Source organism: Dipodomys ordii, unplaced genomic scaffold, assembly GCF_000151885.1.
Source record: "Dipodomys ordii isolate 6190 unplaced genomic scaffold, Dord_2.0 Scaffold46, whole genome shotgun sequence".
NCBI classification, from domain to species: domain Eukaryota; kingdom Metazoa; phylum Chordata; class Mammalia; order Rodentia; family Heteromyidae; genus Dipodomys; species Dipodomys ordii.
In genome coordinates this window covers 1,515,602-1,537,546 of record NW_012267262.1, presented here as the reverse complement: position 1 = coordinate 1,537,546, position 21,945 = coordinate 1,515,602, and the positions used below count along the sequence as shown (strand labels likewise).

The window sequence follows — 21,945 nt, the reverse complement described above, 5'->3', positions numbered from 1 at the left end:
AAGAAAGAAAGAAAGAAAGAAAGAAAGAAAGAAAGAAAGAAAGAAAGAAAGAAAGAAAGAAAGAAAGAAAGAAAGAAAGAAAGAAAGAAAGAAAGAAAGGGGGGAGGGAGGGAGAAGGAAGGGAAGGAAGGAAAAAAAAAGAAGAGAAAAGCAATTGCCCAGTATCACACAGCAAAAGAGACACTGAGTTTCCAGGATGTTTAATTGCCAAGCCCACATTTTATCCTAGACATCACACTGCTTTCTTTGATATAAATCCTAGGATATGAGAATTTTTACACATCCAATGGTCCATAATAAAAATACACACACTAAGTCTCTCTTCTATACCAGCAGGCAACTTGGCTGTGCCCCCACAATCTGCCCTAGAACAGCTGCAGCCCAGCCGCTAGGTGGGAAGCTCTACAAGTCCATTTTACAGTCTTCGCACACACACACACACCCTCAATTTGGTCCAGGGAAGTAGCTTTTCCAGCTCTAGGACATTCTGTTAAGTTTCTGTTCAAATCTTTCCTGAGTTATATGTAAAACCTGATGACATCTCTTTGGAGTCAAAGTGAGTGAGGCCTACCTTCTCTGTTCCTAGAATTTGCAACAACAGGAAAACTAGAAGGATGACTATGCTGGCATGTTCAGAGTCCTAACTTTTTTTCTGCAATATCTGTGCTTGAGGTTTTCCCCCTATGGTTTCTCTTTTTGAAGGTGTTCTTTAGTGCCTTGATTTGGACCTCTCCTTAGCTATCTAACAGTCAGATGGGAAGGTAGGGGAAATGAGCCAGAATAACCTCACAGGAGAGGACAGTGTTCAAAAACAAGAGGGTAGGGCATTGGTGGCTCATCCCTGTTATCCTACCTACTCATGAAGCTGAGTTCTGAGGATCACAGTTCAAAGCCAGCCTAGGTAGGAAAGTTCATGAGACTATAATTAGTCTTTTTAGTCAAAGGAAAAGCTGGAAGTCGTGCTATAGCTTAAGTGGTGGTGTGCTAGCCTTGAGCAAAAGGAGCTCAAGGGCAGTATCCAGGCTCAGAATTCAAACCCCAGTACCAGCCCCCCCCCAAAAAAATACACACACACACACACACACACATATGTGCACATACAGTTTTTTTTTTTGGTTGGTCATGGGTCTGAACTCTGGGCCTGGGTGCTGCCCCTCAGCTCTTCAGCTCAAGACTAGGGCTCTACCACTTGAGCCACCACACAACTTCTCGCTTTCTCTGCTTATGTAGTGCTGAGGAATTGAACCCAGAGCCTCCTGTATGCAAGGCAAGCATTCTACCACTGAGCCATCTTCCTAGCCCCACATACACATAATTTTTAAAAACAAAGCGGGTAGACTTAGGATGAAGCTTATGAAGTGGGGAGCCTGGCATGATGTAGAACAAGGCATTGGCTGCAGAATCTGACAGACTTGAGCTTCACTACTGGGTGCTACCATTTGTGGGATGCTGGAGGAAGTCCCTTCCCATCTCAAAGATGGTTACTCTGTGCATACAAAATGGTGTGCATTATTAACAAGTCTCAAAAGTGTTGATGGTGAGATCAATGAGATAAACATGGAGAGACTCCACAGACAGTGGCTCCTCTCATCACCAAACTCTCTCCCTATTAAAACTCTGCTATCCACCTTTAGTATTTATCCTATTGTGTCTTGCATTGGGGTGATCAAGACATTGTCTTCTTTCTCTGGGCCATAAGCCTCCAGGCATCAGGGACACTTTCTCCTTATGTCAAATACCTACATACCTAGAGAGTGAAATGACTTAAGCTTGAGACCTAGTAATAATCAATGGCATCAGCATCATTAACTGCCACCTCTATCGCTATATATGTATGTAGAGGGATGTGCTGTGTTCCTATAACATAAGTTCTTAGCTTATCTTGTACTCTGAGGTTATATTATTACCCATATTTCACCAACCTCAAATGAAAATACAGCTCCCAGCAGGTGAGCAGAAGGGACAGTTCTCCTGCTGTAACTGACTGCTATCCCCACATTCAGAGGACTCTAGTTTCATTCAGGGTCGCACAGAATAGGAATCTTTACCACATACATCAGAATTTTAACTCCCTGGGTAGCAAAAATAAACTGACATGTAATGATCTTTTCCCTCTCATATATCTTATTAAAAATTTCACCGGGCCAGATGGGGTGGTTCACATCTGAAATTCTAGCTAGCTACTCAGAGGGCTGAGATTTGGAGTATGTCAATAAAAGCCAAGAAAATGTCCACAAGACCCCATCTGAAAACAAACAAACAGACAACAACCAGCAAAAAAAAAAAAAAAAAATGGGTTTGAGGCATATGAGGCATAGTTTATGTGGTAGAGCAACAACTAGGCAAGTGTAAGGCCAAGGGTTAAAATACCAGTTCTGGAAAAAAGAATTGCAGGAGAGGAGTTGGGTGCTGGTGGTTCACGCCTGTAATCCTAGCTACTCAAGAGGCTGAGATCTGAGGATCGCGGTTCAAAGCCAGCCTGGGCAGGAAAGTCCGTGAGACTCTTATCTCCAATAAACTACCAGAAACCCAGAAGTGGCACTTTGGCTCAAGTGTAGAGTGATTGCCTTGATCTGAAGAGCTGAGGGACAGCACCCAGGACCAGAGTTCAAGACCCATGACTGACAAGAGAGAGAAAGAAAGAGACACAGAGAGAGAGAGAGAGAACCTTGACGAGACATGGATGCATAGATGAATATATGAGAGGTAGCCTTTTGTCAACACATCCCCAGCATTCTGAAAAACACTGTGAAGTAGAACATGAATTGCTCAGGCACTGAAACAAGTACATGAAGAACACAGCAAGACAAGCATTTTTGGGTCACACCCATAATCCTAGCTAATCCAGAGGCTGAGATCTAAGGATCACAGTTCCAAGCCAGTCTGAGTAAAAAAGTCCACGAGACGCTTCCCTCTAGTGTCAGCCTTGAGCAGAGAAAAGCTAAGGAATAGTGTCCAAGCCCCAAGTTCAAGTCCCAGTATACCAGCTCGCCCGCAATCCCTCTCCCCCCACTCCCTCTCTCTCTCATACTCACACCTCTCTCTCTCTCTCTCTCTCTCTCTCTCACACACACACACACACACACACACACACACACACACACACACACACACACACACACGATCATGCGTTTGCATGACTATGAGACAATCAAAGGGGCAGGAAATCCAAAGGGAGAGAGGGAGGGATGGAAGGAAGGAGGGATGAAGGGATGAAGGAGAGATTTCTGTGCAACTATCTAGGTCAGGCACGGAGAGCAGCATGTTCACAATTTCCCTGCTGCTGTCACATGTACCCTTCATGATAGATCTAATGTCATGATTTTATGACTGAGAGAATAGAGGCTTGGGGAGGTTAACTAGCTTACCCAGGGGTGTCAGAGTAAGGAACTCAACCCAATACCACCAGACTTGAGTGTCACCCTCCCCTTCCTGAAGTCACTCTTTGTTGTCTATTATACTCACCAGCTCTTGTCTTCTAGAGGTCTGCAAAAAAACATGTGGGGCCAGGTGACATGGCTCACCCTAGCTGCTCAGGAAGCTGAGATCTGAGGATCGCAGTTTGAAGCCAACCTGGGCAGTAAAGTCTGTGAGACTCTTATCTCCAACAAACTATCAAAAAAGCTGGAAGTGGTACTGTGGCTCAAGTGCTAGAGTGCTAGCCTTGAGCAAAAGAAGCTCAAGGACAGTGCCCAAGCCCTGAGTTCAGCCAGGACCAGCACACACACATACACACACACACGTGCGCCATACACAAGAGGCATTTGGACCTCAAGCATGGGGCTCTGCCCAGCACACAGAGAAGCAGTGACCATAGAGGCTCAGTGCTGCATGGTTGGCCACACATGCCCTGTGGGGCAACCTTAGCACAGCTCAATGTCCCTGAGGAAATGTAGAGACAAAGGCAACCTCATTCCGCAAAACTGTTCATCCATTATCTCCGCCTCCTCCTCTTTCCATCACTACATAACAATGCTTCTCAGATTTTCTAAAAAAATAACTTCCATGTTCCACGAAGGTAAAATCCAGGCAGGCATCCTGTCTTCAACTTGTTTTCCCCCTGGACACACAGAGCCACTAATTGCCTCCTTGTGTCCTGCCTGGCAGACGGGGTACTGCCCACTGGCCCAGGGTAAATCAGCATGTAACAAGACTGTGAGAAAGCACAGCCCAGAAGGAGTGGCTTTTAGGAAGGGTACAACACAAATCTTCCCAGTGCTGAATGCCGCTCAGAGAGGAGTAATGGCCCTTAGCATTCCTCACAGTAGTGTGGGAGAAGACATGGGAGGAAGCGAATCACATTGATTCAGTATTTTGAGATGCTCCCTAGACAGAAACAAAGGGAATGTCACTAAAAAACTATTTAGAGACAACATGGCAATAGAAAGCTCGATGACATTGTACTATGTGCATTTTTGTTATCCCCAAGCCTACTTTTTCACTTTTTATTTTAATATTTTTAAACTGAGGTAGATGTACAAAGAAAAACTGCCTAGTGAACAGCAAGTCTTAAGAAGTTAAAATAACGTGATCTTGATCAAAAGACATGGGGAGGTAGGTTCTAGGGCTCATACCTGTATTTCTCCCTACCTGGGAGGCTGAGATCTAGAATTGTGGTTCAAAGCCAGTGCAGGCAGGAAAGTCTATGAAATTCTTATCTCCAATTAACCACAAAAAACCTGGAAGTGGAGCTGTAGCTGTAGTGGTAGACCACCAGCTTTGAGTGAAAAACTTAAGGGACAGTACATAAGTCCAAGCCCCAGTAGCAGTGCGGGAGCGCGTGCGTACACACACACACACACACACACACAGCTTTGAGTGAAAAACTGCGTGCGTACACACACACACACACACACACACACACACACACAGAGCTTTGAGTGAAAAACTTAAGGGACAGTACATAAGCCGTAAGTTCAAGCCCCAGTAGCAGTGCGGGAGCGCGTGCGTGTGCATGCGTGCGCACACACACACACACACACACACACATGCGTGTGGGGTATTCTTTAATCTCTTTTGTGAAATTCGCAAGATGAAAGCAAAGTGTTGTCCAAAGAGGTGAAGGAAGGCCTTAACTAAAGTTAGCTGTGACTGATAAATCAACTCATCCAGGAGCCTATAATCCTAGTTACACAGGAGGCTGAGAGCTGAGGATTGTGGTTCAAAGGCTACCCCAGGCAGAAAAGTCCCTGTGGGACTCTTATCTCCAATTAACCACTCAAAATCCAGAAGTAGTGGTGTGGCTCTAGTGGTAGAGCGCTAGCCTTGAACAAAAGAGCTCAGGGTCAGTGCTCAGGCCCTGAGTTCAAGCCCTACATCTGACTAAATAAATAAATGAAAGAAATCTTCTCTAATACCAGATATTTGCTTGACATCAATGTGGAACTGTAAACTCCAACTGTAGCATTGTGGATTGGACAAAGAGAAAGAGACATCCAATTCAGTGGTAAGGTAGCTCCATCTGCAAGGTCACAGGAGAAATCTCACTGATTGCTAATCTTACTGAACGATCTGCCTGCCTCCAGGTGATCAATTTTGTTTCCCTATCTTCATATCTAAAGGCAATCCAGAAGTTTGGTAGTTTCCTTAAAGAATCATCAACTAAACACTGACCACTCAGGCAGAAGAGTTTAGAATTTGTTTTATGTTGTTATTGTTTATCAAATAGACATGCTTATGTAGGCACAATATTCTTTGGTAAAAGGCACAACTTTAAGCGCATATCTTAAATAAGTTTTATAAAATTAATGTTTACATAATTACCACTTGGAACAAGATAAAGAACACTTAACCCCAAAAGCATAACTACCACAATTTGACCCTACTGATACCTCAAAAATGGAAAATTCTGACTACTGCAAGAAAGCAATCCCAGAGGTAACACCCATCTTGCAGACACACCTCCAGCCCTACCTTCAAACAAGTTACTTTTCAAACAATGAGATTTCTAACATTGCCCTTATCTGAGTACAGTAAAAACCAATGGAGAAAGGAAGAAAAGGTGGAAAGGGAGGAGAGGGGAAGGAAAAGAGGGAGGGAGGGGACAGAGAAGCAGTGTATGCTCTGCTGACCCCAAGTCCCAAAGGGAAATCCTGTTCCAATCAGACTTCCCCAAGAGTTCACCCAATAACAGCAATCTCCACCAATGGAAGAATCTAGTTAGAAAAGGTTCACCCATGCCAGCACCATGATGGCTAACCAGCCAATGCCAGTCAGCCCCAACCTGAGAACAAGCTGTGAGGACAGCATTGACTTTTCTAGCAGTAAAATAAACTTGTAAAACCAATGACTGCTAACCATTCAGGAATGCTGTGAGAACAAGGGAATAGGCCCGTGCAAAACTATACTGTATTTGACACATAAAAATCTGAGAGTCTAGCTGAGTGCGGGTGGTTTATGCTTCTAATCCTAGTTACTTAGAAGGCTGAGATGTGAGGATTGCAGTTTGAAACCAGCCGGCACAAGAAAGTCTGTGAGACTCTAGTTTCCAGTTAACTACCAAAAAAAAGCCAGAAATAGAGCTGTGGCTCAGGGGATAGAGCATAGCCTTTAGAGCAAAAAAAGTCAGTGCCCAAGCCCTGAGTTCAAGGCCCAGAACTGGCATGCATGTGCCTATGCAACACACACACACACACACACACACACACACACACACACTTCAATGTTTATAGCAATTGCAAACTCTAGCTCCTTGGGGTTGGATTGTGGGGTTTTTCTTTTGTGGGCTTGAACTTAGAGTCTGAGCACTATTCCTAAGCTCTTTTGCTCAAGGCTAGTGTCTAACACTTTGAGCCACAGTGCCACTTCTGGTTTTGTGGTAGTTACTTGGAAATAAGAATCTCACAGACTACCACCACAACTATGCTTATTGCAGCATTATTTACCATAGCTAAGATATGGAACCAACCCAGATGCCCCTCAGTAGATGAATGGATCAAGAAAATGTGGTATATATACACAATGGAATTCTATGCCTCCATCAGAAAGAATGACATTGCCCCATTTGTTAGGAAATGGAAAAACTTGGAAAAACTTATATTAAGTGAAGTAAGCCAGGCCCAAAGAAACGTAGGTCCCATGGTTTCCCTTATTTGCAATATCTAGTATATGTACGAGTCAAGCAGAAAAGGTCAGATAATGTGATGTCAGGAAAATGAACCCTTAGATATGTATTTTAATGTTTTTTCTCTCATACATGTGTTTCTAACGCATTTATAAGATTATCTCTTTGTTGCTTTGTATGTCCCTCCCCCACAGTATAACCCCTGCTTTCGCTATATTTGATGTCACTATAACTTGTGGAGGAGATGGGGAAAAACCAGTTGTTTAAGGATACAGGTGGATCTGATGCAACAATGAGAAGCACAAGTTGTCATGTCCAAAACGAGCTTTACAACGTCAGTGCGGGGGGAGGGGTGGGGGGGAGGGGGGAAGGAGAAGGATTGGGATGTGGGGGAGGGGGGAGGCTGGGAAGGGATGGGAAGGGTAAACAAAGGAGGAGGCTGCAATGCTTGGTAAGAAATGTATGCTTTATCCTGCCCATGCAATTGTAACCCCTCTGTACAGTATGTTCACAAATAAAATAAAATAAAATTAAAAAAAAAAAAGAATCTCACAGACTTGCCTGCCTGGACTGACTTTGAACATGATCCCCAGATCTGTCTCCTGAGTAGCTAAGATTACAGATGTGAGCCACTGGTACCTGCCTGGATTGTTTTTTAAAATTGTGTAGGGGCCCTCTGTGATACACTGGAGTGTGGGAAATCTGCCTGAAAAGGTTGGACACTTTGGACATCTGTCTATTACTCCCTACATGGAGTAATGTTTTCCGATGTTTAACGAAAAAAACTAGAAACACATTTTCATGCAAAATAATGCTTTCGTGTTTTATATTGCCAGTCCTGGGGCTTGAACTCAGAGCCTAGGCACTGTCCCTGAGCTTCTTTTGTTCAAGGCTAGCACTCTGCCACTTGAGTCACAGCTCTACTTCTGGCTTTTTCTGTGTATGTGGTACTGAGGAATGGAACTCAAGGCTTCATGCATGCCAAGCAAGAGCTCTACCATTAAGCCACATTCCCAGTCCTAAAATAATGCAATTTTTAAAACAAACATGGAATTCTACAGTGATACTGTAGGCCAAATAAAGCTACGGTATATGACCCACTGAGGGATAGCTCTCAACCTCGACCACAGGCATTCTGGCCTTCTAGAACTGGGGTCTCAATCTCTGTTCTCACCTAATCACTCTCAAGAGATGATACTCTAGCTCATGAACAGCAGTGGCTTGCTATACATGATTATCCTAGATACATGATCTAGGCTAAGATCAGTCAGTTGAACCCAACATCCACTTGTTAGATCAAGGTCCAGGGAGGAAATGGAGTGAGAATGGTGAGGCTCCCTACCTTATTTCCAAATCCATGCTGCCTGGCCACTGGAGGGAAATCTACTTAATGTGAACTGGCCCTCAGCCCATAAGCCCAAGAGATCCCTGCACTCCTTACCTGCACATCCAGGTTTTTCCGGGAGGAAGCAGGTGTGTTGGCATAGGAGCTGATGGAGGAGCTGGTGTTGATGTCATCCGTGCTGAGGTTGTCTATGGTGTCACTAATGCCACTGCTGACGGAGCTGCTGTCATCCCAGCTGAAAAGACAAACACATCCTGAGCACCAAAGCCTTATACCCTTCTAGCTCAGTTTGGCAATATAGACAAATGTGTACCTTCCTGGAAAAGGCCCAGCCTATGTCATAATGTCTCAGACAGAACTGAGATATGACTGGGATATGACTCATTTCCAAGGGCATCTTCTAGCCTTACTATTTTTGAACTGGCACCCTGGTGAAGTGGCTGAGATGTACCTTTCTCCCAAAGAGGGTATTTTTCATATGCAGTGGAGGCTACAGGCACTACCCATGTCCTGCTCCATCCTCTCTTTCACCTCAGGAACTTTATAAAAGCCAATTACTTTTCCCCAGGCCTAGTGGCAGTGCAGGAACAGTGAGTCAGGATTTAACACTGCAAGCATACAGGAAAAGATCCAACATTGCACTACCCTGGTATGAGAGGGGCAGAGGAGATGCTGTGTGAATTCTCTGGACTCCACCCTAGAACAAAGAGCCAAGGGAAAGAAAGTGGTAATAGTCAGCAGAAACCTGCCTGTTCTGTATTACTCCTCAGATGTTCAAGCCAAATCTCCTAGCAATAATTCCTTACTGTCACATCTCTCCACACCCCAATGCCACCTCCTGTCACCCTGCAGTGCAATGTACCCTTGTTTCTACTTATATGACTACACAGGCCAGGTAGTCTCTGTTCTGCTTCTCCTACTAATAATACATTCTCTCTTCAGCAACCTAATCTTCTATAGCATGATCAGACCACCCACTTACTCCACTGTTAATACCTCCAGCTGTCTCTAGGACTTAATAGCCAAACTGTTAAAGTGACCCTACCCTTCTGATCTCCCTCTTAAGTTCTGTCTCATGAACCTCTTCCTGTGCAATTGGCTTCTGTTCCTTCAGAATGATTCTCATTTGTAAGGTTTGTATTGCTGGGTGGCTGAAATTTCCAAAGTCAGGAACACACACACACACGCACACGCACACACACACACACTCTCTCTCTCTCTCTCTCTCTCTCTACTTAACACTGCTGAAATTTCCAAAGTCAGGAACACACACACACACACTATCTACTTAATTTAACACTTGCCTCTACATCCTAAACTCTGCTGATCAGAGAGGAAGAAAACCTCTTTCATCCCCCTGCATTTCACTCCCATTCAGCTTCCAAAAGCCAATCTGGGGGATCCTTCAGAAATGCAGGAAAAACATATAACAATGAATCGCAAGTAAGGAAGACAAAACAGGAAGAGCAAAGGCTCAATAAGGGGATAAATCCACAGGGTGCCAAAGGTCACACAGCTCTGTGACCTTAGCAAACCTCATATTAGTCTACTTCTGAAAAGCAGAATTTGTCTACTTTCATAACATGTGTTTTCTCTAGTCTGTATCCTTCAGCAACAATGTGACAAACTAGCCAGTAAGCGTTTGTACAGACTCTCACCAACCCTTGGAACCACTTCTACAGGTGGCTGTTCCCCTCACTTATGATAAGAAAACTAAAGCTGTAAGAAGCAGCAAAACAATGCCACAGGAAGGCCAAGCTTATTTTGTGCACACTTTCCTCTCTAACTCCAGAGCCACAGCATGCACTTACTAAATATCTCCTGATTGAATTCAGATGTAGAAGAGAGATGGGCAAAACTTGTCAGGTAAACTTGCTCCCAGACATAAATTCTGAACCCTTACCACTTAATTCTTTGACAGGTCACAACTTCTGTGCCTCAGTTTCACCAAAGCTGGCAACCATATGAGGCTCTGTTGGGAAAAGCATGTGTCACAAATGGAAGAGGTCTTGAATTTCCTTTCAATATTGAAAGAAAAATCCCATGAGTCTCTAATTGCATTTGCTTTTTTGAGTTAGGAATTTTAGTGTATCTAAAATATCTTATAATCTGATGAAGAAGAAAGAGGACTTAGGGAAAGAGGAGGGAACGTGCCTGGTAGGGAAGAAGAAGTTAATAATAGATTCTCGTATGTGTTTTGAAATTGTACCCATTCTTCCGTGTGGTCATTTCATATCAAGGTATTATTCCTTTCCAGAGAGTCAGGTGGCACTGACACACATAGATCTTTTCCCTATCAATACAAAGGATTGGGAGGTTTATCTTCAAAGTCCCTGTAGTTGCGCTGGCCTGGAAGTAGGGGTTGCATGATGGAACCTATAGAAAAGAGATGGGGGGAAAAATAACTCTTGGGAATGTGGCTTAATCGTAGAGTGCTTGCTTAGCATGCATGGAGCGCTGGGTTTGATTCCTCAGTACCACATACACAAAAAAAGCTGGAAGTGGTGCTGTGGCTCAAGTGGTAGAGTGCTAGCCTTGAGTAAATGAAACTCAGGGAAAGTGCCCAGGACCTGAGTTCAAGACCCAGGACTGGCAAAAGAAAAAAATTGATAAGCATAAAGAAACAGTGATACTGGGAACCCCATGTTGTGTAAGAGTGACCTCATTATTCCCCAGAGCTGTCTACATGCCAGAAAGCAAAATGTCTCTTCACCTTACTTTAGATAAGTTTATTTGAATATAAGATTTGCTTAGTTTCCCACTTGCCCTTTGCCAAAATTGAGGGAACAAATGGTCAGGATCTGAGTTCTAAGATGAAGTCTAAGGAAAACTAGTTCCATATAGATGATCTATGAAAATGATGTTGCTCTAACATGGGCGGTGGGGATGGTACCTCTTCTCTCCTGTCCCAGAGATTCACATTGCGCATAAACATCATGTCCGGTACCGAACCTCTAACTTTGCTCCCCACATTTGTAGGATCACAGAAATATACTGAGAAGAATGACAAAAACTTAAACATGCATGTGACACCTAGAACTGATGATGGCTACCTCAATCTCACTGGGGCTGAAAGCAACGTAGTAGAGAGGGAGAAGGCAGAGTTGAGAGAGATAAAAGTGTCTCTTTAAGATCTCTAGAGGTTCTGTACCAGCCATTTGTAGAGCCAGAAACACCTGGGGGATGTGAGAAGTAATAAAGTCCTTTCATTTGCTCAAAACAAAAAACCTAGTTAGATTTTTGTCATTTGGTGTGCACACACTTGTTAATAGGGAATTATAATTTGTTTGGAAAATAACTCCAGACATGTGGCTGAGATTCAGACATGAAAAATGTGGAAAGCATGCAGAATTCACTTAAGCAGTATGAATAGAAGTTGAACCAGTCAAGTGTGAAAGGGAATTAGGTACAACCTGAGACAGGTATAACAATCCATATACTCAAATCAGGTAATTAATGTTGAAAGAAGTTATAAAAAGTGACTGAAGCTAAAACTTCAAAGAAACATAGAGGCTATGTGGTAGTGAGACAGAATTCCAGTGAAGAGGCCATGGAGACCCAATAACACAACAGAAAGGAACAGTGTCTTCCACTGTGGCTCGGGAATAGTCATTCAAATATGATTTGATCATCCTCAGTCCTAGCTTTAAATATGACTGAGGAAAACCATACAAAAATCCAAAGTCTGCTGAAAGTCCTATGCTTAGAGATGATTTTTATATTTTATACAGTTTAAAAAAATGAGTGATTAAAAAGTTAGTCAAAATATAAATGCATTAAGTTATAGCTTTGTGATCAGTAATCTGTGTGTTTATATAACACAGATTAGAGGATATCATAAAGCCCTTATGATTTCATTTTTTAATATTGATTTCTAGCTCAACACGGGTGGCTCATGCCTGTAATCCTAGCTACTCAGGAGGCTGACATATAAGGATCACAGTTTGAAGCCAGCCTCAGCAGGAAAAGTGTGTGAAGGTCTTATTTCCAATTAACCACCAACCAGAAGTGGAGCTGTTACTCAAAATAGTAGAGTACTAGCCTTAAGGAAAAAAGCTCAGGGACCTGAATTCAAGCCCCATGACCACCACTACCAACAACAACAACAAAAATTGAAGCAGGCACTGATGGCTCACATCTGTAATCCTAGCTATTCAGAAGGCTTAGATCTGAGGATCACAGTAAGCCAGCCCAGTCAGGAAAGTCCATGAGACTCTTACCTCCGATTAACCAGCAGAAAACCAGAAGTAGCACTGTGGCTCAAAGTGATAAAGCGCTAGCCTTGAGCAAAAGAGCTCAAGAACAGCAACCAGGCTCTGAGTTCAAGCCCCCAACAACAACAACAACAATAGTTTTTGAGTGGAGACAATATCCAGAATAAAGAGAATCACCTCAGGGCCATTTCTCAGAAACTAAAATGTGACATAGGGTTTGGCTGGTTCTCCCATCTTTTTTTTCCCCCATCTTTTTCCTTGTCTTTCTGTCTTCCTTTCTCTCTCTCTCTTTTTTAAATTAACATCATATATATGCCTGACCAATCTATTAACTGAGACATCTACAAAAATGGGAAGATGTGCCCATGGATTCATCAAATCAATATGAAAGCACCATTGCATATATACATACATATATGTATATTTGTGTGTGTATGGATATACACGCACAAGTGAGAAGGTGAAAGAGAAAGCATACCAAGTCCCTTTCTTTCTGCATGCAATGTCCAATACTGGTTATGTTGGATAGATATAACTGTCGTTCTAAGTAATCAGCCTTAAAAATCATCTTCATTTATTTATTTTGCCAAAATAGTTGGGTGGAAGGAATTCTATCCAATTTGAACTTGTAAACTCAACATTTTTGAATTCTGAGCCAAGAGATTTTGACATCATTGATTTATTCTATCCAGTAGATAGGTGCCATGCACTGTGAAAGGCAGTCCAGTAGCAGAGAGGACTCAGTTGTCCCTTAGGGTGGCTGTAAGTCCAGCAGATGGGACAGACAAGAACATAATTGGTACAAATGGAATATAAAATAGGGAGATGAGCAAAAAGTATCAAGTGGAAATTACACTGGTTTTAGAGAGCATTTTTCTATAGTTCTCCTATAGCTTCATAGTTCTCCTATAGCTAATGTAAGGCCCATTCCTGGACTGCGAACAGACCTCGCCCAGTACCTGCATTACCTAGGCTACTAGGACACCTGGAAGAGGTCACATCCGCATCCAATGAGGTCACATCTTAATCTGATGTGGCCACACCTTTCTCCCACCTGATCCCACTTCCCTTTACCTGGACACACCCTTCCCCGCCCCCTACCCTATATAAGGCCTAACCCGGGGCCAGACGGCCTCTTTTGCCAGCTGCATGGAGTGCCAACCTTGCCTGGTTCCAGCAGGTCTACCAAATAAACCTACCCCTTACCTGAATACCATGTGAGTGCTGCTGTTCTTACTTGGCTACCTCTCTCTCTGCTCTTGCCTAGCTCTTCACAATCTCTTTTCTCTTTCTTTCCTCTCTCTCTTTCCCAGCTCTCTCTCTTTCCTTGGCCTTTCCCAGCCGCGTGGAGTGCCAACCTTGCCTGGTCCCAGCAGGTCTACTGAATAAACCTACCCCTTACCTGAATACCACGTGCGTGCTGGTGCTGTTCTTACTCGGCTACCTCTTTTTAAAAACCTCACAGCTAACAGCCACCAAGTCCCAGCATAGGCAAACCATCTGGCAACATCCAAAGCCAGGACCACCAGTGTTTGGTGCCAGGATTTTTCTCTCCTCCCAGCATGGGCATGGCAAAGGCCAGGAGCCTGAAGATGCCACCCCTGCTTCCCCAGAATAATGTCCTGTACCATTTAAATTCAGAAAAATCAGTCTCTCCCAGGCCCTGGGCTCTTCTAGAGGAATGGAGATTGACAACGTCATCCAAAGGTTCCTTTCTAGCTATGAGTTCAAGCTCAGATAAAAGCTGCAACAAAGGCAGATATGCACACTGAAGGTCTTGCTGAAGCTTCCCTTCATACACAACACTGGTAACTCAGTTACATAGTCTCTGGGTTTCCTCATTGCTCAGACTGGCATCTTTAAGAGCTTACAGTGTATCTTTGACATATTTGAATTATCAATATCATATTTATATCTATTGATATGGATATGAGACAATTAGCTAGCCCTAAGTAGGAAATGCCCTTTTCAGAAAGAGGTTTGCTCTCCTGTTTGACACATGCTTTTCCATTGCTATCTGCTACTTGCATGGCCCTGCAATTTGGGTTTGTAAACCGTGGCACTGAATCAAATAAAGTTTTCACCAGATCACACTCCTTATCTACTAAAAGGATGTAATCTTCCCTAGCATTTATAGTGATTTATAATATCACAAGATATACCAAGCACAGAACTAGGCATATAACATGCATTATTCCACATTTGTTTTTCCCTGGATGAAACAAACGCTTAGGACCCAGGGAATATCAGAAGGATAGGGTTTAAAGCAAGAGACGATGATTTCACCACACTTTTGGCTCATCTGAAAGACAATACATTTAGTGGCATAGAGATACAGTGTACATAAATCAGCTTCAAAATCTCTGGGATTACAAAAGAACTTTCATCTGCAGTCAGCAACCAAGCATATCAAAGAAGAGACTTCATTTTGGCTAGAACCTAGAATTTTAACCTGAACTGAGATGTTCTAAAAGCCTCAACTGTTCATCTACCACCTCTGGGAGAAATACAGATGTGAAGGGAAAGGGTCCACAAAAGTCACAGGAAAATCCATTCAAAACTGCAAGGGGCCATTAAATCAAGAGATCCAGTTTCAGAGTCTTATAAGAGATGCTGACATCACTGTGTCAGGAATTCAAATGCCACTTTGGGCTTAAAGCACAATTTTAACAGCTCAAATCCAAAATATCTGCTGTGAAAAACACAGGTAAAAGAGTCATAAATTATTTTAGCTTTGCACACTTCTTGCTTTTCCCCAATTTCTAGGGAGCAAGCATTCTACAGAACCAAAAAGGCAAATCTGACTTCCTCAAGACCCTGGGAGAAACCACTTAAAACTTGAATGAATGTTAAATACTGAGCTCATGAGGTGGAACAGGGTAGTTAAACATAGCAGAAATCTGTGTAGTCCTGAATTAATGTGATATTATGTTTACAATTTCATCTCTCAAGAAGCAAAAGAGGTCTAATTAAACCAATTTTCGACAAGGATTTGCATGCCCTGGCCCATGGCAAAAGAAGTTATTGAGTTATTGTTGTTTATTCAAGGAAAAGACAAGCTAAATGACTTTGTAAAAAGAAATAGGTTGGCAGAATCTATTAGTTCTTCTCTGCTTGCTAATTAAACCTGAATCTGGTCAGCAGAGGAGTATTGTAACTACCATTCTGAAAAGGAATGTCCAGAAAATAAGGATCCTCACCCTCCTCCAAAGAATCCCATACTCCTGCTTCCAAGGGGCCTCTGGAGTCCTCCAAAACAGGCGGAACCACAACTGCCCTCTTTCTACTTCTCTTCAAATGGCTAACCTACCTCTGGGAGATACCACCAGCTGTGCCAGGCCTTACCTGCTCGATTTTCCAGTTCTGCTACCAAATCACAGCCAAGCCCATTGACCCAGCCCCATGCCCCCAGCCAGACAGCTGCATTCAGTTGCAAAAAAAAGCTCAGACTGGTGGAACTTGTTTTCTGGCTATTGTTCAACAAGGCAATTGTTTCCCGTGAAACCTCAGGGCCCAAGCAGAACACTAGTGTGGATGAGTGAGCAAACCAGACACAGGCTTAGGATCCACTCCCCCCCTTTCTCCCTCCCCTCCCCCAGAGAAAAAGGAAGGTTTGGCTACCAGCATTTCCATCAAACAGGTATGTTAACTATTTCTCCCCCAGATGACTTGCTCAGGAGCATCTTCTCCTTTAACTGCGGCTGGAATTTATAAAGGAAATCTACCTAAAAAAGGGAGGGGGGGGTGGCAGGACCCCTGTAGAGTCCTTTCTTTCTTAGCCAGAAAGGGGAATGATAATAGCTGTCTTTAATTGAAATGGGAAGTCCTGAAAGACATTATGCTAATTTCACTACATATATTGTTTAATTTAATCCTCATAACTCTTTGATATAGACAATAACCAATGTAGCCTGCTGCCTGTATGGCTGACACAGTTGTTATTTAGTATGCTTCCTCCCAGATATCATGAGATAATACTAAAGCTATACTCAGATTAAAGAAGAAATTTAGAGTTTGAGAAAATAGGCTCAGCGTACAAAGAAGAAATGTAGAAGCAGATCCAATCACCTTGCTTGTTTAATTTAGACACTACCCAGTATATTAGAAGAACTTCAAAACTTTCCACATCAAAAAAGATATAGTTACTTGAATTTAAAAATACAAGTGGGCTGGGGATGCAGCTCAGAGGTAGACTACTTGCTTAGCATGGCAGAGACCCTACAATCCCTGGCACTGATGGAAGTATGGAAGGAAAGAAAGAAGGGAGGGAGGGAGGAAGGGAGGGAGAAAGGAAAGAAAGAGTGGGGGGGAGAAAGGGCCCATGCAATACAAAGAAAAACAACAAAACAACAAACAAAAAGATAAATTACACACACATATGGCAGGTTACCTCTCTCTAGGTTCCTCCACTGGAACCATCACATATGAATTGCAGTTCCCATGCAAAAAAATTAGAATGTCAATTCATGCAAATGCATGCAGACTTTAGGTACCAAAGTCTCCAAGTTAGTTTCATCATCTAATAGTGGGCCAGCAGGGGTGCAGGCAACCCAAAATGCTGAATACAGTAAAATAGATTCTGTGTTTGAATCCAGGCTCTCTATTTACCTTGTCAGAGCCTCTTCCCTTCCAAGAGACCTAGTTTTCCTCCTGTGTGTTAATAATACCCATTTCTCATAAGCCTTTTGCAGGAACAAAGCAGACATGTGTATACCAAGCTTGAGGCATATCAGGGAGATCCAGTGCATGTCAGCAGCAGCCCAGATGCAGGGAACCTGCCAAGACTGCAGGAGGGAGCTTCAGACCTACATTATAAATATGACAGAAAGCCTAATGCAAGAATTCACTTCCTTCTTTTGCTATAAAATGGTCAGTGTCTCAGGGGAAAGGCAGTTCTATAGATGGTGCCAGGTGCAAGGCCAATCATTTGGGATGGAGAGAGGGAAACCTGAACCCCATACTGGGAGCTCCAAGGGGATTTGGCAGTGATCAGACGGCCTCAGGCTTGAGTTTCACCCCACAGTACCTTTGTCCCATTTTAGTAACTCATTCCTTGAACAAGTAGGTGGTCCCCTGAGTGAGCGTGAAATTCTCCCCTTTGGTTTTCAGGGGCTTGATCTGGTTAGAAATCCCAGTGCTTTGGTCCTGATGCCTTAGACCTTCATTGTTACAATAGGCACCAGCGTGTCTGCTGACCTCAGCTACACAAAGCCCTCTCTCCTCCGAGGCTCCTCCAGAGAAAGCTGCTCAAGCTAGGGCCAATGCCGGCCAGTTTTTGCCAAGGATCTCAGCAAACCCATCCTGATTTTCAGTTTCTCTTGAACTTCCACAGATTTCAGCCTATTATAACTGATGGAAACAACAGTGAATACTAACACAGGATGAAGAGTTTTAATGATGGGTTCCAGACACTAAGATAAGCCCTTTATATACATTCTCACACAAATGCCTCTCTCTCTCTCTCTCCATCACCTTATCAGGCACAAGCTCTTAATGTACTCTTTTTATAGCTGTATAAATTATGGGGGTAACCTGCCTGAGATACCTGAGCTAATAAATGAAGCTTGATTTGAATCCAGATCTGCCTGATTCTGAAACTCAGACGTTCCTAATACCAACTCAATGTAATGAAGGGTAAAGAAGCTTTTACACAGATTAAGTCATATAAGAACTCAGAACTCCCACTTGAAAAACAAGCTCAGGACACCTTCATACAATCAAGTTATTTTAAAACATACTTAAGTGATTTTTTTAAGGGGGTGAGGGATGAGTCCCAGAGATGCCATTGCCTAGATACCTTAAGTCTAGGTAGGTAGATGGACTATAGAGTCCTAACACCTTTGTAAGCTTTCCCACCCTCAACACACACACACACACACACACACACACACACACACACACACACACACACACACACACACACACACACACACACACACACACACACACACACTACATCTTAGGAACCCCAGAAGCCAAATGCATAAAAAAAACAGTAATCCTGAGATAGCCAGAAGAGGTGTCTGTCCATTTTGTAGTTTTAGGACTTTCCATTAAACTATTCAAAGGTTAAGCACTGGGAACTAAGGTCAAGAAACCACCCTTCAAAAACACCTCACAGTCCAAGGCAAGCACAATCCAATTAGGTACACATGTGAACAGCTGGTGCCAATAGCCTCAGTCAGCATTAGCATACCAGTGTACATCTTCTCCCTCCAGGACTCAGTAAATTCAGCTACTTGACAGACACAGCCCTAGCAGTCAAGACGAGCTATAAGGTCATTAGACTTCTCAGATTTGACTTCCATTTGGGAAGCAACCCTTATAAACCAAGTCTAATCAGACCTATCAGCAGGTCTCAAGGATTCCAGCAAAGTCCTACTGCCAAAGCCAGGCTGCATCTTAACAAAGGGTGCTCAGCCTTCCTGGAAACAAAACCTGAGCAGACCAGGTAGGATACCTGCAAACATTATGTGTACTTTGTGAATCCTCTACAACCAGATGTACCCTTTCTCCAGCTTAACCTGGAGGTAAACTTGCAAATGAAACTACCATGCTCATCATGGAGGACAGGATGGTGGGGTGAACCAGGTTCAAATCTCAGCTTTGCCTCGTACTAGCTTTGTGACTTTGCAAGGGCACTTGACTTCTTTTTGTTCCCATTGTTTCATCTCAAAACATCAATTGTGCAAGTTTTGCAACTAAAGCTGAAGGTAAGACACACGTGGTAGGTGGCAATGAACATTATTTTCTTCTCTGGTTGACTAGTTTTAAAACACAAATGCTATGAAGGTTCTAACAAAGCAAGAAAAAAGTCTTTATACTTAAAACATCCTAGGCCGTTTCTCTGGGAGTCTAATTTCAGGGGTGAGGGAGGAACCCTCACCCAGTAATTTGCTGTATTAGTAAACACAACCACAGGCTCACTAGGCTCCTCAGATTCCAAACAAAACCTCCAACTGTAAGTCATTTTAATCAGGGCCTTTGGAGTCACTAGCAGACCTTGCCTGGGGCCACACTGGCTTTTTCCACTTCACCCCCCCACACACACACCCCAAGCTGAAACATCTCCCCTCCTCCACCTCCACACTGTTACCCCCCCTCTCAGTTTTTAGTTGTTGGTTGATGTTTTTTATTTTAGACTCAGCACCTTAATTTGATAAGATGGGCTGGAAAACACAAGGTGGATCAAGTACATTTGGAAAATGCCCGACTACCTCTAAACCATCAAGGGTGGATGGGAGGGGGGGGGCAGGTAGGAGGGAGGCAAGGGTACTGAATCTTCTTCCCCACTCTCCACCAGTCCACAGCGATTGGGGGGGGGGAGGCTGCAGGTTTTTAATACCAGTCACAGGGCAGCAAGGCAATAAGAGACCCCATCTGCCTCAGGCCCGGGGAAGTTGGGGAAATCGTCCTACCTGGTCAGGTTCCTAGGCCAGAGCATGGCACTACATTGCGGTCCCGGGAGCACACAGCGGACAAAGGAGCTGAATGAGCCTCTGGGGACGGCGACTCCTCCTGCGGCGGAGCCAGCACACGCCGGGCCAGGGAGTCCCGGGCACCCAGCAACTCGGCTACAGAAGAACCAGCTAGCAGAGGCTCACCCTTCCCCAGCCCAGCAAAGAAATTCGATCTGCCAACAAAATTAACCTTTAAAGTGCTGAAGGACTGAGAGGTCAGCGCGGAGAGTGCGAGATCAAGTCAGCTGTGAAAAGTTTCAGCAAAGCGGAGCCTAACAGCGAACTCCAAGAGCAGTACCGTAAAGGACCGAGTAGAAGGGCCCTGCACCGTGTTCCCAAATCACAGCGGGCCAAAATGAAGACTACACAAGTGTGAGGGAAAAATTTTAATTCCCCATGTACTGTGCTGGGGGGTGAAGGGGTGGAGGGGGTGAGAAACACTGAAGAAAGTCTTTCTGGCCCTATGTGTTACTTTTAATGCCACCACCACTCATTGCCCTTAACATTCCTTAGCTCATTCCACTGACATCTAAATGGAAAGCATTTGATTAAAATGATAAGCCTACAGAGAGAACTTCTAACTCAATATAAAGGGAAATGATACCTGTTTGCACTCTTAACTAGGATATACATTATTTCCGGTGATTTCAATGTGGATACAGTGCCAATGAAAATCGGCATTACAACAGCAATACTCACAAGCCACTACCTTGGAAATGAACTTTACAACTCAGGGGGGTGGGGTGGGACAGGAGTTAAGGGGAGGGAAAGTGGGAGAAAACAAGGGAGGGGGTAACACTGTGAAGAAATTACCCATAACCTTACTTATGTAACGGTAACCCCTCTGTGAATCACTTTTACAATAAAATATTTCTTAAAAAAAAAAAGAAAATCTGCTCTAATTTCTCATGCTTATTTCAAAAGAAAATGAATCTGTCTATACATGGCTATATTAAACATCATGGTATAGAGGCTGGAAGGGGAGACTAGAAGAAGCAGCTTCTGGGCTGGGAAGGGGTTGCCCTGGGATAATCTCTACTAAAACCTGTAACCAAAGTGTTCAAAAGGTATGATGTACAGAGATTCTGGCAACAATAAACAACTGTGTCACTACAGAATAATTCAAAATAAAATTATGTTACAGCCATAGCTTTTATTTCAAAATGAAGGATGAACATACTCTATAACTCCTACTCCCTCTCCTTACCAGTTGGCCCTTGTAGCCCAGTATAAGGCTCTCTGCCCCTCCTCCTCCCAACCCCCCTGCCCTTCCCACCCTTTGCCTGGCCTTCAGTGGGGTGGGCATGAGAGGACTGTGGAAGCAGAAACAGGCTGCAAGTGCATGTGTGGTCAGCATTTGCTTAGCAAACAAGCTTTTCAAAGGGGAATGGAGAGTCACTCCTCCCCCACCCAAGATGGAGGGAATAAAGGTTGGCTCAAAGAGGAAAGGAGTTTCTCAGGTGAATGAAAAAACTAATACATCTATTATGTTGAAGGAGACCCTACCAAAGTTAAACATTTATGTCTTACTGCCAGGGCCCTGGGTAAATTTATCTCTACAACTTTAACTAACAGGTAATTTAGGAATGAGATGATGACTAGGCACATGCAGATATGTATGTACAAACATACACACACGCACACACACACAATTTCCAAGTTTTCTACACTTGTTCTTTAAGCAAACATAACAGGTACAAATTCTGATTCACTATTAAGAAAACTAGGGTCTATTAATTTAATTGCATCATTCATTCATTCAACTAGTGGATATTTACAAAGCACTTGTTACCTGGCAAGCACTGTTCTAAGTGCTGAGGATATAACAGTTAGCTAAATAAATACCTCAGGTACTAATAGACT

The 21,945-nt window shown here is 43.4% G+C and overlaps 1 protein-coding gene across 1 annotated transcript in view; it reads right to left on the bottom strand.

Annotated features, from left to right (window-relative positions):
- Nav2 (neuron navigator 2) overlaps nucleotides 1–21,945 on the bottom strand; it is a 387,125-nt gene that overhangs the window by 72,115 nt on the left and 293,065 nt on the right. The window contains exon 13 of the mRNA XM_013019543.1: nucleotides 8,505–8,643. Coding sequence (XP_012874997.1) covers nucleotides 8,505–8,643 — 139 coding nt within the window. The remainder of the gene's footprint in view (nucleotides 1–8,504; nucleotides 8,644–21,945) is intronic.